The sequence below is a fragment of the Mytilus trossulus genome, chromosome 4 (genome assembly GCF_036588685.1).
Source record: "Mytilus trossulus isolate FHL-02 chromosome 4, PNRI_Mtr1.1.1.hap1, whole genome shotgun sequence".
NCBI classification, from domain to species: domain Eukaryota; kingdom Metazoa; phylum Mollusca; class Bivalvia; order Mytilida; family Mytilidae; genus Mytilus; species Mytilus trossulus.
In genome coordinates this window covers 2,657,090-2,672,943 of record NC_086376.1, presented here as the reverse complement: position 1 = coordinate 2,672,943, position 15,854 = coordinate 2,657,090, and the positions used below count along the sequence as shown (strand labels likewise).

General features: G+C 31.7%; 1 protein-coding gene across 1 annotated transcript in view; it reads left to right on the top strand.

The window, feature by feature from the left end:
- The window catches only part of LOC134714381 (uncharacterized), a 51,814-nt gene extending 39,543 nt beyond the window's left edge, over positions 1 to 12,271 (top strand). The window contains exons 15-24 of the mRNA XM_063575623.1: positions 1,792 to 1,905; positions 3,056 to 3,155; positions 3,355 to 3,586; positions 4,894 to 5,046; positions 5,955 to 6,101; positions 6,582 to 6,896; positions 8,837 to 9,032; positions 9,583 to 9,742; positions 10,769 to 10,944; positions 11,953 to 12,271. Of these exons, the coding sequence (XP_063431693.1) occupies positions 1,792 to 1,905; positions 3,056 to 3,155; positions 3,355 to 3,586; positions 4,894 to 5,046; positions 5,955 to 6,101; positions 6,582 to 6,896; positions 8,837 to 9,032; positions 9,583 to 9,742; positions 10,769 to 10,944; positions 11,953 to 12,023 (1,664 nt within the window). The 3' untranslated portion in view covers positions 12,024 to 12,271. The remainder of the gene's footprint in view (positions 1 to 1,791; positions 1,906 to 3,055; positions 3,156 to 3,354; positions 3,587 to 4,893; positions 5,047 to 5,954; positions 6,102 to 6,581; positions 6,897 to 8,836; positions 9,033 to 9,582; positions 9,743 to 10,768; positions 10,945 to 11,952) is intronic.
- Positions 12,272 to 15,854: the final 3,583 nt, after the last annotated feature.

The window sequence follows — 15,854 nt, the reverse complement described above, 5'->3', positions numbered from 1 at the left end:
GTACATGTATTGCATACATACATAGTATTAAAGTTTGGTTTTACCTAGATTCTAAAGTCTTTCAAAAGTATTGTTATAAACATATTTCGGCGAGCGGAGCGAGGCAAAAAAATTTTAGAAGGGGTTTTGGAAACGCTGAAGGCCCAAGAAGCTATAGACCTGCTGAGTTATTTATTTTCGATACATTGCAAGTCAAGTAATTTATTTTCAAACTACCAAAGAACAAACCATTTATTTTTGTGATTATCAAGGCTGAGTTATATATTTTCAAAATCCTCCTGCCCCCCCCCCCCCCCCCCCCCAGAATATCAAATGGTCGTCCCCTTACTGCGTCGACGTCGAGGAGTACAGTTGAAAATGTTCATCACATTCTTGGAGCTACCGATGATTGTTAGTCCTGTGCTATATTTTATGCAAGTAAATCTTCCTTGTTTCAAACGAAGTTGCATTTTACCACCAGTCATTTGACAAGGGTCAAAAAGGTATAGCAACGCTGAATGCACGATTTTAAATTTATAGGTATGTGATTTTTTGTCGAGCCTGCAACTTTTGTTGCAGAAAGCTCGACATAGGTATAGTGATCCGGCGGCGGCGGTGGCGGTGGCGGCTACGGCGGCGGCGATGTTAGCTAACTTTTTAAAAGCTTTATATTTTAGAAGCTGGAAAACCTGTCACATGTCCAATGTCCTTGACCTCATTTTCATGGATCAGTGACCCTTGAAAAAAGTTCAGATTTTTTGTAATGTTGAATTCTCTCTTATTATAAGTAATAGGATAACTATATTTGGTATGTGCGTACCTTGCAAGGTCTTTATGCCCGTCAAACAGTTTTCACTTGACCTCGAACTCATTTCATGGATCAGTGAACAAGGTTAAGTTTTGGTGGTCAAGTCCATATCTCAGATACTATACGCAAAAGGGCTAGTATATTCGGTGTGTGGAAGTACTGTAAGGTGTACATGTCCAACTGGCAAGTGTCATCATTTTCATGGTTCAGTGGTTAGGGACGACATCAAAAGATCAATGAAGGATAAAAAACTTAATTCTGGGGGAGGGGGGTGAAACTGCTGCAAGATTTGGTTATCCGACATTGATTTTTTACATGTATCCATATGGGTCAATCAATTTTTCCCAAATTAAGTTAAGAGGGGGGTAGGGGGTTAGTAAAAAAACTATGTGAATTAAGTTTTTTATCCTTCATTAAACTTTTGATGTCGTCCCTTATAGTTAAGTTTTTGTGTTTGGTCTGTTTTTCTAAAACTTTATGCAATAGGTCTACTCTATTTGTTGTATGGAATGCTTGTAAGGTGTACATGTCTAGCAGGCAGATGTCATTTGACCTTGACCTCATTTTCATGGTTCAGCAAATATATTTGGTGTATGGAAATATTTTATGATCTATATGTCAGTCCCGCATTTTTATTTGACCATGACCTTAATTTCACGGTTTATTGCACAGTGTTAAGTTTTTGTGTTTTGGTCTATTTTTCTTAAACTATAAGTAATAGGTCAACTATATTTAATGTATGGAAGCATTGTTAGCTGTACATGTCTCCCTGGCATGGTTCATCTGACCTTGACCTCATTTGATGCTTCATGTGTCTTTGTTAAGCTATCTTGGTTAATTAATGTTCAGTTTATGTGACAGTTGTAATAAAGCTTTAAACTTAGGACTATCAACATAATATCAATGATCAGTAAAGAAGGCGAGACATTTCATTGTGAGCACTCTTGTCTTCTTTATGAAGCTTTTTTATTTTATTTTTAACGATCATATGTCTTTTCGTATAGATTATAACGAGACACATTCGGATTCATCGTTTCAAGATCTATTGATTTGGGCAATACTGGCAAACAGACCAAAACTAGCAACTATATTTTGGATGAAATGCAACAATCAGCTATGCAAGTATTGAATAATGATTGTTATCAGCGAGAGAGCGAATATTTGTATAATACAAAATGTTCTAATAAATAACAGTAAATAATATGTCGTCATTATTGATTTTTAATTTTTCAAAAGAGTTTCAAAGTTTTTACTTCTTTTTAGATTACACAGATCATCCTTTTTAAGAATTTTATTTGGCAGAAACTTAAAATAGAGAAAAAATGTCTAGAGTCAAAACAAAATTGAAAAAAGGCCAGTTAAAGAAAATATGATGCAATGTATTTAATAGTCATTTAAAGGGTTGGTCTGATAATAGGTATCAAAAATATATTTTCTCTATACAATCAATCATAATATGGATATAAGAAACCATGAATAGCAGGACTTGACTTTTTTTGTATGTGCGCTGCATACAAATAATAATTATGATGACAAACGCCTGAAATCGACTCTACATACGTTTTATAGTCAACATCACGAATTGGTTGACTAATACGATCGATGTGCCTGTATCAAATAGGTTTTTAGATGCAAAAGAAGTTGTCTGAAATGTAAATTCATCAAGTGTGTCCTATTTACTTTAAAAATCGAGGCAAAAGATCTGAACATTTTAATGATTTGTATCTTCTGAAATTGATAAGTCGAAACTTTTAGATATATTTGTTTTATTTGGCCGTTTTATTGGGGATCATTTCCTTAGCGGTATATGGTCAAAAACTTTTGGAATATTTGTTCCTCAATACTCTTCTACTTCTTGCTCTTATTTGGCCTTTTTATTGGGGTTGATTTCCTTAGCGGTATAATGGTCAAAAACTTTTGGAATATTTGTTCTTTAATACTCTTCTACTTCTTGCTTTGTTTGGCCTTTTTATTGGGGTTGACTAACGTAGCTGCATGGTGCAAAACCTCTTGGAATAGTTGGTCCTCAATACGATTCTACTTCTTACTTTACTTGGCCTTTTTTTTCTTTTTTTTGAGTGGGGGGTTGCATCTTAGATTGTAGATGATACGTACTTTTTGAAAAGCCTTGTATCCATGATTACTTTATTTTGAACAGAGTAAAATTCTGTTAACTACAAATTAAAACTGAGAGGAGTGGTGGATTTTACGTCAATGTTTTGTGTGTATGTATTTTTGTCGCCTTATCCTTTCCTATTTAAATTGTAGTGTGTGCTCTATTAGCCAGCTCAGTGTACAAGGAAATGGCATATAAAGTGAAAAGTGCAAGGGATCAATCATTTTATGAAGAAATGATGCAACAGTCTAAGTATATTAATTGTTTTAAATTTATTTTATAAAAAAAATCGCAAAATGACTATTCCTAGCAACTGCAAATGTAAAAGCAGTTTGATTCATTTCTGTAAAATTAATGATTAAGGTACTTAATTGTTTTAATATTAAACGTTGTAAATCACAAACAATATTTAAAAAGATACAAAATACACTACACATAAGTTTTCTTTTAGATTGTTTGAAAGTAGAGCTCTTCATCTCCAACAACGCCTGTACGAAGACGATGCTAAGCTTGCGATGGATTTAGTCATCACGGAAGGAACTGTTTGGAATATTACCATAAGTCCATTGGAATGTGCCCATGAAAATAATATGCTAGACTTTATTGCACACACGTCTGCACAAAGACGTATTAATAAAATTTGGTATAATGAAATTGGAGCAAGTCTTGGAGGTGTCTGGAAGGTATAACACTTTATTATAAAATTGAGAATGGACATGGGGAATATGTTACAGGGGCAATGATTCGACCAAAGATTAGAAAACAGCCACAGCCCACCAATTGGTCTTCAACACAGCGACAAAAATCCTGCACCGGAGGCATGCTTCAACCACTGAACAAAAATGTGTACTAGTTCAGTAAAAATGGACGTCATAAATAAACTTTAGGGTTAGGGTAGGGTTAGGGTTTAGGGTTAGGGTAACGGTTACGGTTACGGTAGGGTTAAGGTTACATTACCCTTGTTTGTATATATGAGATACTTCAAAAGCTTTCTATGTCTCTGGAAAACTTATTCCGGTGAATATTACCTTGGCGTGTTTGTATTAAATATTTTAGAAGGTGGATGATATATATGTTGTGTATTAAATATATTTTTTTACAAATAAAAATGTGTACACAAACATTTTACAAATTATTATTTTCATTTCTTTGTTTATATTCTAATTTATCCAACACGTGTTACCACACATTACGATGTGTTCACACTTGAATTATTGTTATTTGTTGTTTTATTCTACCTTGGCCAGAGATGTAGAAGGAGGTTTCGATCTCCCATCACACATTCAATCAAGCAACATTGTTTGCGCCTGTATCACGTCAGAAGCTTCTGACCGTTGTTAGTCTGTCATTTTTCTATTTTAATTTAAGTTAATTTATATTTTTCTGAGTTATATGTGACGTCCATTTTCACTGAACTACTACTACATTTGTTTAGCCTCAAGGTGCGAGATTTTCTCGCTGTGTTGAAGACACATTGATGGCCTTTTTTGTCTACACCATCCACCGTTTTCTACATAATCCAATGTCTGCATCCAATCCAGAATATGACAGTTGTTGTGCATTCAGTTAATTTGTTGAGCTTTTAATTTTGCCATTTGATTAGGGACTTTCCGTTTTGAATTTTCTCCGGAGTTCACTATTTTTGTAATTTTACTTTTTAGTCGAGTTGTTGTCTCTTTGACACATTCCCACTTTGCATTCTCAATTTGTTTATAACCTATACAATAATTATATATTATAAAATTTTATGCTAATAATCACGTCATTAAAAATTGTTGATAATTTTTCTAACAGAAATTTCTAAAAAAAAAATAGAAATGGTTATTATGTAAGTAAAGTTATTTTAGTTGTTCACTTAATTTGTTAATATATGATGACATTCTAACTATCCGCACTAAACGTTCTTCACTCGATCTTATCAAATGCAAGTTTTCTTCTTTTAAGAATAATAATTTACATCTTTTAAGTTTTTTTCGGTTTTTTTTCTCAGAAAGGATTCTTTACTGGATGTTACTGTTGTTGTAAACGTGGATGGAGATGGAGTTGGACATGTGGATGTTGTTGTGAATGTATCCCAAAGACATTTACATTCATGTTACCACAGTTTTTAATCAGTCCTTTAGCAAAGTTTTTAGTGCATTATGTAAGTTTATAATGTGTGAAGTGTATAATTAAGAGCATATGAAGAACATATGAACTCGAGCATGGCAACGAGGAAAGTGTCAATGGGGAAAAAACAAACAAAAAGCAGAAAATAGCACAAGGCCATCAATGGGTCTACAACACAACAAGAAAACCCCGCATCCAACATTATTATTAGCATAAAATTTTATAATATATAATTATTGTATAGGTTATAAACAAATTGAGAATGCACTAAGGCACGAGGCTTCTGACTTGGGACAAGAAAAATCATATCAAAATGGTTTGTGAGGCCTCAATTCTCGTACTATACCTCTATCCAAAGAAGTAGAATAAACAAACATACAACCATACGCACATTTAACTCAATTAAAATATTTCCGATTTCAAAATAGATAACAGAAGAAACTAAGCAAAATAATATTGATACATCGATTAACAAAGGACTACTAGCAATTGTATAACAATTGACATGTCAAGTACAGACATAATTTTTACTGACTGTTCAGTATATTTGTGATTTTACTTTTTGTATGTACTGTTGTTATGTGATGTGCCAACTTGAAGTCAAAGTACGTCTAGAACCCATTATGACATTTTATAGGGAACAGATTATACGTGTTGTTAATTCTCGACATTGGGACACTGAAAAAACAGGAAAGTGCGCGATTTCTGAAGTCGTCTATTACTTATCAGTCGGAAGACTACAGTCAATACCGAAGTGTAAAAGCATGGAAAACCCGAACTTTCAGAACGGTGCCAAATTCATGCTCAGCAGATCTATATCTAAGTATAAAAATAACTATTGTGTTTTCATTGTTAACACGCTGGTTTAATAATCTTTCCAATAATAATAACGTATTTGTTTGTTTCTGCCAGATGTGACAAGTTTCTATTGTTTTGTTACAGGCATTCTTTCTAGCTGCTTTGATATGCTACAGCGCTTTTCTTCTGACAGAACTCGACTTCTTTGAGGGAGTTGGTTCTGTGAAGATTTATGAATGGATCGTTTATATTTATATTTTTGGTGATATTTGCGAGGAATACCGCCACTTGGTATGATCTTAAAAAATGTAGACACTTTTTAAATATTAATGTAGATTGTATCGTTATGTTGTTATCAGTATTTCGGACATTTTGAGTTTCAAATATCTTATTTCACTGTTTTGGGTAGTTTAAACAATGAATACAAATATTTAGTTTTAGCCTTATATAAAACGCGTAATTGAGGTCATAAAAATATGGGTTGGTGTCTCTTTTGTTAACAATGCTAGATCTAATTATTTAAATATCATTAAGTGTTTATGAGTGCAAAAAATTAAATCTTTGAAAGTACAGAATCTTAAGCTGTCAAATGTTTACTATTTTTCCATCTGGAACACGTGTACATCACCAGATGCTCACAGCAAATAGAAATAAAGTAGAATAACTTGTTTAAATTTGTTGTTATTAAACGCACATAACAGTTGAGGAATATGAAAACAAGAAATGTCATTAAACAATAACAGAGATAAAGAATGCTATGCTTTTTTCCAGATGCCATGTCTGAATGAAGACAGTATTGTGACTGATATAAGTCAGCATATTTCAGAAGACGTCCCGGTATCATTACGTCATTCCTGCTGGTACAAGTTCAAGAAGTACTTGTTCAATTTCTGGAATTTTCTCGATGTTTTATCGTATTCTATAACAATCACTGCAATATGTATTCGATTTTTCAAGTCGACAACTTCAAACAATCTTGCTAGACGTTTTTACAGCCTAAGCCTGTTTACAATGTACATGAGATTTTTGCATGTCATATTGATGTCAAGGAAACTGGGACCAAAAGTTATCATGATCAAGGAAATGGTAAGATTTTATTTAATTATCAGACTTTTTACAGTATAAAAACAATCCAAAATGATATATAGGCGAGAACTTGCTGGGTTTTTGTTTAGTTTAGATTTGAAAAAAAAATCGTTCTCAGAATTTCACTGCAACAAGATACTTCAGTTGTGGAGACATGAAGATAAACAAAATGTAAATGCGGATGATTTCTCACTATATCGAACCCTTTAGTTTAACTATCTATAACTGTGTTCAAGAATGTAATTGTCTGCCTGTTTGCATTTAATGGATTTACTTTCAAATTTTATTCAGTTAGAATGCTTCGGAAAAAGTTCGATTAATTTTAAAAATCAAATTATCATGAAATAAAACCATATACCTGATCCGACTAATTCGATAAAAAAACGAACACTCTTGTGTTTGAATATAGATTTAAATATAATGTTTAATAAAACGTCATTGGAATTTCAGCGGCACGGAAATATTCTTTGAAAAGAATTTAACGGGGTAATATATAGCTACGAGATACATAACAAAATTAAACTATTATTTTTTTTTCATTTATTATTGGAAGTGAAATAGTGAAATGATAATAATGTAATAGTAGCCAGTATATTTCCATTTTGTCAAAATAAGCTATGAAACATTGATGATGACCTATTCAGTTGCAAGTGAATAATTCAACCTTATTAAGGTGGTATGGGTGTCTTCCTCCATCTTAGATTGTAAAAACCTGTGAACCAAAGGTCCAGATTTTTAATCATGTTAGCAAAATTTGATGCAGGAATGCAGATATTTAATATGAATTTTCATTTAAAAGAACCAATTTAAAAGAATATAACTTATAAATATAAATATTTTTGCAAATGATGATAATTTTTGTTTGTTTTTTATTTTTTTTAAATTGCCATTTTAAGGGGAGGTAACTCTTAAATAGTGCATTTTCTGTTGGATTCTACATGGAATTTTCCTATTTTGTATTTTAGCTGGAAAAAACTCACAGTGACCCTATCTTTTCTTTAGAAATTCTCAAAGCATTGTCTGAAAGCTATCTTCTCCTTAAGTATTTAACAATTCTTTCATTTTGTATAGTTTCTAACCACAAAATAGTGTTTTTTTTCATGTATAATCCATACAAAATGTCTCAATTTAACGCGTCCTGTAGCTTGAGAAAATGCGCGGTGACCTATCATTTTCATTATTTATTTCAACATATATCAATAGATACTACATTTTGGCAAAGTATGAACAAATTCTATCATTTTTATTTTAGACTCCCATACCACCTTAATAAATCCGCATTCATGTGAATTTTAGTTTAACCCCTTAGCTAAAGATGGATATAAAATTATCAAGCATGCATGAAAGTACCGGTATTGGCAAAACAAACCGTAGTTTAGTTTTGTATGCTATAGATGAAGATTTAGAATAACGTTTAAGTTGAATAATACAAAAGACACTGATATTTTTTTCTTTTAAGAAATCTGATTTAATACAAAAAATAAAATTTTGTAAAAAAATGCAAATACACTTTTCATGAATTATCATAGCTTAATATTCAAGATCCTTTTTCTTGTTTTGTTTCAACTGTAATCATTCACATCAGTATTTCTAAACCATGGATTTTGGTTTGTGAGAATAAAGATATTATGTATTTGATATTGAACCTAATGACATTTTACACATAAGTGGCATACAAATTTCACTTGAAAAAGGTATTAAAAATATGTGTTGGTGAAGCGTGGAACAGAGAAAAATAATAACAAAATGTTGTTCCTGTAGAAATTGTTGTCCATCTGTAGATAGTTAAACATCCTGTTCACCTTGGCAACCTTATGTATTTGATTTTCAATATCTTTAATCAAGTGTGATTTTAAGCTATTCCTTTTCAGTGACACAAACACGTGAAGGTTTCAAACTATAGTCATTGTATATTTCCTGTTTTGTGTTTATATTTTCAGTTAAAAGATCTTTTTCGATTCATTGGAATTTTATTTGTATTTATGCTCGGTGTTGGGGTACTGTATCATGCGAACATGTATCCGAAACATGTTGATATGTGGAACCCAGCAGGATGGGAATACTGGAGAATATGGAAAATTATTTATATTCCCTACTGGCAAATCTATGGCGATTCCTTCTTGGATACATTCAGTGGTAAACGATTTTTGTATTTATTGTTATTTATATATATGATATTGTTTCGAACTGCAGTAATTAAAGACAAAAAAATGTGTGTTTTATTTGTGAAAAAGGGTTTTATACAAATACGTTATCTTGTTCTTATCTAGTAAAAAACGAGGGGTTGAATTGTATCTTTTGATTTGTGTAAACGCTGTTACACCGAACAATGGAAATTATAAAAAGAGAAAGTAATTTGAAAGAGATATTCAAATTCAAGAGTTAACGATAAACTGACAACAATGCCTTAACACGAAATCGACCAAAGACAAACAAACATATTACAAAACCAAATATAGATAAGTAAAGATCAAACAACACTACCCCATAAGAAACATTAGTAATCGCAACTACATCAGAATGGTAAGCAGTTCTCGTGTTAATTATATAGATACACGTTGTTTAAGGTTGTTCATTAGTGGAAAGAAGAAAAAGAGATACATGTATGAATTAAATAAATTCCTCAATTCTTTGTTTAAATGAAATGCTCTGCATGCATATTCTAATTATCCTTATATTGTTATAGAAAACAGTACAGCGCCATGCACATCAATACAAAGTGAATGGGAAAACAACCCAGACATAGAAAGATGTAATCAGTATGATTGGGTCCTTTTAGTGATTGCTTCGTTGTATATGCTGATATCAAACCTTCTTCTCGTCAATCTTGTGATAGCTTTGTTTAGGTTTGTTACGTTTTGTTCTTTCAATACTTATCAGTTACAAAGTAATAGGCTTCGTATGGAGCACCTAAACTGTCTTGTTATGACCTTTGTTCATTACATGATGTGCGTTTACCTTTATATGTTGTACAATGGTCATCATTTGATGTGCAAACATGTTTTATGACGTACAAATATGCTTATATTATGTGCAAATATCTTTATATGATACCCAAACATCTTTGTAAGATGTTCAAATATACTTACATGATGTGTAAATGCACTTATACAATGTATGATATGCAAACATACTTATGTGATGTGCAAACAGTCTTATATAATGCGCAAATATCCTTAAATGATATACAAATGTACTTACATGATGTCATATGTACTTATATGATCTGCAAATATTCTTATACATGTGGATCAGGATGTGCTTACCCTCTTGGTGCAACTGAGATCAACCCAGGTTTTGATTGGGTTCGTGTTGTTTGTTCGTTAGTTTTGTATGTTGTGTCATGTGTAATTTTGTTTGTCTTTTTCATTTTCAACCATGGTGTTGTCAGTTTTGTTTTAGATTTATGAGTTTGACTGTCCCTTTGGTATCTTTAGGCCCTTCTTTTATATGATGTGAAAATATACTTATATGATGTGCAAAGATTCTTATATGTTGTTCAAAGATCCTTGTATGATGTGCAAATAAATATGTGTATGTGTATTAAATTAAACATTCTTTCTTTTGAGAAAAACACTTTAAATTCACTCAATCATATTATCGATAGCTGTCCACTCATAAATAATAATACACACAAAGAACATCATTGTGCAGCATGTGAAATTACAAACTTAAGAGATACATGCCCATTGTTTTCTCATCAACCAAATTCAAACTTGTTTTCCATTGCCGCATAAAAATACTTTGTTAGAGAATACAAATTCCTTTGTTACATGTTTATCACAGCAATTATGCAACCTTAAACGGACGTGTAGATTGCATTATAAAGTTACATTTAATTGATAACTGTTTAAATCTTTTGTGATTATTAGCTATCGATTTGAACGGGTCCAGGAAAACTCAGAGAAATTATGGCGATACTTGAGATACGAAGTCATTATGGATTATAACTCAAGAATACCTGCTCCTCTGAATATCATTATCAGGCCACTAGACATACTGTGCAGATGCTGTAAGGGTGACTATAAAAGGAAACAACACAAACCAGGTAGGGACGTAGGATTTTGTGGTTAGTTACATTTCAACTTATATGTCAAGAGAAAGTTATAAAGTTTTCAAATATTTAGTATTTATAATAAGCTGAGCTCAATTACCTGATTCGAAACCTTATAAAAACCGTAAAAGAGATCAAAGCTCAACTTCAACCTCGTCCGTGAAGGATACTAGAGTATAAAGGAGGGACCATTGTATAAATAATATTAAAGACAGTTTTTGTTATTATATTATTATTGTTAGAAAATGTTCAACAGGATAAGTATCGTCATAACTATAATTTGAATTTCGAATTACCATTTAAAGTACATGTATATATGTTGCAAACTTATGAACCGCTCTTCAGTTTAGCTGTGTCATCCAAATCAAACAAATAATCATATTTTAGTATATGTTAGGTTGTCATATGCGCGTCATGCTACACTATCTATTTGTTTGATCAAAGTGAAATACAAACATGTCTGCTTCTAAAATTTTAGCCATTACGTATCCAGTTAGAAAAATCTTTCAATAATTTGGATACTACTTTACTCTTTTAATTCAATTGAAACATAAGATGAGAAATGATCAAGACAAGTCCTTTATCATTTATACAAAGTGAGTAAACGAAACAGCTACTAGATATATAGCAGACCACATCAATTATCGAAGAGAAAACAAAACCAGACGAATACAAAATAAGAAAAACTGAAGGTCTTTGATTAGACACAATATTCTACCTTGATACATTAGTAAATGCCTGTAACAAATCAGCATTATGACCGTTGTTTTTAATTCGTTTGATGGGGATAAACCAGTTTAAAAGACGATATATCTTGATTATTTTCTGATCTCTTCTTTTTAAAAATCCAAATCTCTAGCATATTCATTAAAGGAAGTTAAACGTATGTACTATAATTTGTTTAGCTATATTTCCTTTGAACTAAGTGATCGAACGAATATACCAATACAAAACGATACAGTTTTTCACTACCTAAATAAGTTGTTATTTTTTTCTATGTAGATAGAAGATTGGTGGATCGAATAAATACACTTCAATCTGTAAACGCAATTAATTGCGTGTATAATATATGAAATGGAAACAAATGACTGAAAAAGAGATATTATCATTGGTATACTAATAATGAGTATCGGAAAATCTTTATATAGTTGTTTTATGCATGTTATCTATTAGCACCAAGACAGTATAGGTAGTTTCAATGTCAAGTAAAACCATTCACACACACCAGATACTTTTTCTACGTTTTTTCTCATTCTTTGTACATACCATATTCGATTGCAGATGATACACAATGATCACGGTAGAACTTTTGATGACTTATATGTTTTTAGTTTTTAAATCCCTTTGAGTTTACATAAATAAGTACGAAACACCTACTTTATTCTGTGGGTCACCATTGTGGGTACTGAACCTCGAGCCCCTGCATTCTTAGTAATAATGTTCCGACGAGAATACCGAAGAGTTAATCGGATTTTCAGATTGGATAATCACTTTGTCGACTTTTTATAATTGCGGTTGGTTTTTTTTAAATTTCTTTCTGTATTTTTGATTTTATGTTTTGTGGATTTGACGTTTGTGCTTACTTGAGGAGTGTTTTTTTTAATTAAGTTTCACAAAAAAATGTGTACATCAAACTTCAAAATGATAAGTGTCTAAAAGAGACGGTTCATGAAAGATTTAAATTGATTTGCAGATTTTGATGTTATAAACATTAACCACAAAAATGTATCAAATGTTTAATAGAAGTTATATGAATTGATTGGCATTTCACATTAAAGACTGAAATTACAGGACCCTTTTAGCTATATTTGTTATTGTGTGTTGCAATGTCCGTTTCGGTCCAAATTTTCAACATGAGTTATTATGAATATATTGGTTGTAACCCCTCATCCATTTTATTGTTGTGTCTAGTGTTTCAGCATTGTCAGTGACACCTTGTAGTAACACACCATTGTGAACGGTCTGTATAGGGAAATGTTTTTCTGGATCTTTCGGATAAAAAAATAAATGTCACACTATCCTCATGCTATTAGTTTGAAGACTTCAAAAAAGTGCTGACTTTCAAATCTTAATTATAATGTATACTACATAAAGTGATTATATTTGTTTTTCGTTGCCTATACAAAAGTAGGAATTCAAGACACAATTTGGCATCATGAATCTGGTCCTTTCATCTAAAATTATTTCTCTTCGATTTTGTTCAGTGTTCAGTATTTTTGTGCTTTTACTTTTTAGTGTGTTTAATGAGATACAATATGTCGATGAAACCTATTTTTTAAATGAATGAAACATAGTTGGATTTATAAATTGAAAACCCAATAAAAGTTATAAGATAGTTAAAGTCAAAGTAATATTCATCAGATATTTTATAGCTAAAAACATTATCTTTCAATGTGAAACTTTTTTCTATATTTACTTTTTGCAATAAATTATGAATTTTTCGCCAAAAATCGTGTAAAAATGAACGTACAAAAAATAATGTTGATAAAATTCGTCAGTAAAGCATTTGTTACATATTTTTTAGTAATCTTAGTATTCATTTTTAAAGTATTTTTGTAGGTATTGGCAACATTTTGAATAAAAAATTTAATGTATGTTTTGTTGTAATTTGTTTGGCAGTCAGTTGCTTGAATGGTTTAATAAACTATGGTAACATACCTTGATATACGGTATACTGCAATATGTATCAGTATTATTTTTTTCTTTATTATGCACACTTCTAGTTACAATGTATAAGAATTTATCAATATCTGATATACTTGGGATTTACACTGGTTAATTGTGAAATTGGATTGTTCATCCTGTTTATACAAATACGAACATCAAATCATTAATATATGTTGAAATTAGTGTGTTCCATTTTGTTATACATGTAATTGTTATATTAGTTTGTCATTTTAGTGGGATCAAAGATTCCAAAGGGTCATTCTAACTCATAAATAAAAAAAAAAGAGTGAAGAAAGATACCAGAGGGACATTAAAACTCATAGATCGAAAGTAAACTGACAACGCCATGACTAAAGAAGAAAAAGGCAAACAGACAAATTAAAGTACACATGACACAACAAAGAATAATGACGACTAAGCAACACGAACCCCATCAAAACTGAGGTGATCAGATGTGCTCAGAATGGTTAGCATATTCGTAAATAGGGAACGGGATTGAAGTGACGACATCAAGAATAAATCCGATATCATCTTTACAACGGGTATTCCATAACGGTTAAACAAATCGTAAATCAAGATATCAGAGGGACTTAACTGTATATGTTGCACTCTTTATCTCTTGTTCGATTGGATAGATGCGTTCAACATAGTAACCAAATCTTATACCTATATAGTGAAAGAATATCTATATAGAGGAAAGTAAAGTTAAAGGAAATTGTTAACTTTTTCTTCCTTCGTAACAAGTTCCTGCATGAAGTCACATGCATAGTAATAAAGATACTAGTCGGCAAGAAGATGGACACAATGATTGGAACACAGACAGTTTGTTGTCAACCATGTAACAAAAATATTGTCAATCAAGAAATCAAGCATCTTCATAGTGTCAGTTTCCAAGTATTTTTTGTTTGAATGAGAGTGATCAGATTTTACGAACAATGGAACACAAAACACAACATAAAAACAAAAACCTAAATAAAAGCAACATGAGTTAACCTATGATTAACAGTCACAAATCGGTTGAGGGGAAACAAATTGCGGGTTACTAGCTAAAACCGAAGGAAACACACAAATAAAAAAAAAAGACTTGGTACTGAACATATTAAGATAAAATGGTGGGTTGAACCTGGTTGCGTGGCAAGCCATTCTCGAGTGTAATATTCTTAAAGGCAATTTTACAAATACCACGTATGACAACATTACATGACAGAAACACGGTACAAACAAATGTAACAACACTCAGGACAAATACACAAATAAATGATATTATAGTACTGTTCGACATGTTAGCTACACAAGAACAACAATTATATATGATTTATATACGATAAAACACAAAAGTAGCCTAAAAGAATTGCGAACTCTGCGTTACACAAATGTATAAACACCACAAAGAGCAACGCCACAGGCCAATTTTTAAATAACAAATAAAGTATATTAGGATTCATTCTGCAGTGGAGTCATTTGATGTATTTCACAACAACTATAAAAACACAAACATAGAATTGTGTCAGTAATTGTGTTATGATGTAATTAATTGTATTATCTAAGTTTGCCGGCTTTTCCTCTAAACCAAAAGAGGAAGGAAAGATACCAGAGGGAGAGTCCAACTCGTAGATTGAAAATAAACGGACACCGCCATGACTAAAAAAAGAAAACCAAAAAGCAAATAAATGTACACAACAAAGAAAACTAAAGACTAAGCAACACAAACCCAATCTATAACTGGGATTAGCAGATCCTTCTCCACATGCTGTCACCCATCATGTTGCTCATGTTATTACAAATTAGGTAAATAGTGCAATTTGGTAGGTCACATTCGTAAAAAAAGAATGAGTTTTGTAGTTACGACATAAAAAACATATCCGATATCATCTGTGAAACGGTTATTTCCTAACGGTCAACCAACTCGTGATTGTTGTAAAACAAGTAAAAAGCATGAGCAACACGAACTCCACAAAAACATGAAGTGATCTCAGGTTCTTCGGAAGGGTAAGCCAATCCTGCTCCAAATATTGGTTACACTGTATGCTAGTGACTTATTTAATCAATACATTAATAATATATAATGTAGTTTACTGACCCAATATATATATATAATTCCATTAGATGTAAGTTTCATTATAATACGTTATTCTGATTGGCTAACATGTTATTCCGTAAACAATTGCATCAGACAATAACATTTATCATGCATGATGACACGAGGTGCCACAAAAAAGTGCACAGGTGAATTAAAT